The sequence below is a fragment of the Nestor notabilis genome, unplaced genomic scaffold, assembly GCF_000696875.1.
Source record: "Nestor notabilis isolate BGI_N333 unplaced genomic scaffold, ASM69687v1 scaffold24909, whole genome shotgun sequence".
Taxonomy (NCBI): Eukaryota; Metazoa; Chordata; class Aves; order Psittaciformes; family Psittacidae; genus Nestor; species Nestor notabilis.
Genome location: NW_009944490.1, coordinates 12,461 through 13,974, shown reverse-complemented (window position 1 = coordinate 13,974; position 1,514 = coordinate 12,461). Strand labels below are relative to the sequence as shown.

General features: G+C 55.5%; 1 protein-coding gene across 1 annotated transcript in view; it reads left to right on the top strand.

The window, feature by feature from the left end:
• Positions 1–1,514, top strand: part of LOC104411899 (GDNF family receptor alpha-2) — a gene marked incomplete at both ends in the record, with an annotated part of 16,242 nt that overhangs the window by 3,096 nt on the left and 11,632 nt on the right. The window contains one exon of the mRNA XM_010022446.1: positions 110–193. Within this exon, the coding sequence (XP_010020748.1) occupies positions 110–193 (84 nt within the window). The remainder of the gene's footprint in view (positions 1–109; positions 194–1,514) is intronic.

Below are 1,514 nucleotides of genomic sequence, written 5' to 3'. Positions count from 1 at the left end.
TGGGGTGGCGGCCCCACCCCTGGCCATAGGCTCTTTGCTGGCTGAGGTCATTCTCTGCGGAGTTTAATTTGCTGCTTCTCCCCATTTCTTTTCTCCCCTTCCCCTCCAGGAGAAGAGTTCTATGAAGCTTCCCCCTACGAGCCGGTCACTTCTCGTCTCTCTGATGTATTCGGACTCGCTTCAATTTTCTCAGGTAATAAAAGCAACATGGTTTGTCTTCCCTTGCCTGGGAATGCAGACCTGCCGCCGAGCTCCCTGGCTGGGAAAACCTGCTCCTCCTTCCCCCGTGCCTGCTCCTCTGGCTACTTTCCTGCCTGTCCTTTCTCCTATCACCCCACACCTGATGCCTTGAGCATCAGTTGGGGGTGAGACATGACCCCCCCCAGCTGGCTGTGATGCTGAAGCTTGAGGGGGCTGAATGCTGTTGGGTTTTGATGCACTTTGGGACAGATCCTCCCTGTTTCAGACCTTCCCAGTGGGGTGAGGCATTGCTGGGAGCACATGAGCCCCAGTGAGGTGGGGGCTTGTTTGAGCCCCTGCCTGGCAATGATGGCTCCTTGAGCTTCCCATTTCAGCCCAGGCTGTGATTGAAGATTTTACCTTTCATGGGCTTATATACAATAGCTGTGGTGGGCAGGAGACCCTCCCCGCTTTGTCTTGCTGTGTCCCCTCTAGTGTCATGGCATTAGGGCAGAGGAGGGGGACCAGACCCTCCTGCTGCCCATCCATCTCTTGGTCTAAAGTGATTTGTCTTCTGGAAGATTTGGGAGCAGCAGGACACCCATATGTGGGGAAGCCAAGGAGGGGTCTCTCTTTGCTGTTCCTACCCAGCCTCAAGCCAAGCTATGGGATGTTGCTGGGAGAAGGATGCTGAGCCCGTCGGAGCACCTCACGTCTCCCTGCCTCCACATCCTCCTCTGGGGGACCCAAAATGTGCCACCATCCTCAGGAATAATTTTTCCCCATCTATTTCCATGACAACCCTCCTGCTGCTGCTCCCCCCTCCCCTTTTCAAATTAGGTCAGCAATGCCTTGGCTTCTCCTTGCTCTTTCTCCTCTTAATCCTTTCCCCCACCTTGCCCACCACCACAGGGTTTCGGGGGTCCCTGTATCCCCAGACCTCATGGGGTGCACATGGCAGAAGGTGGTGGCACTTTGGGGTCTCCATGGCAATGCTGTGTCCCCCCCTCCCTGGGCTGTGCTTGGGGACACCTCAGAAGAGGGCTCTGATGCTGCATCCTGTCACCCATCAGGTTTTAGTTCCCGAAGGGAATTCGCCAGGCTCCCTCCCAGGAGCTCGGCACTGGTTCGGGATGACGCTGCCACCCCCTCCCGTCTCCCGCCTGCCTTTTGGGATTACATTAGCATCAAGGAAATATTTTAGCTGCTGGGAAGTATGAAAAGCAAAGTGTCTGGAGTGGGGGATTAAACGCTCAGGGGTTGATGTATTCACAAAAGCAAAGTGTGAGGAGAAGGAAGCCTGTCTGGCAATTCTGGGGCTGAGGGGAGGGGAG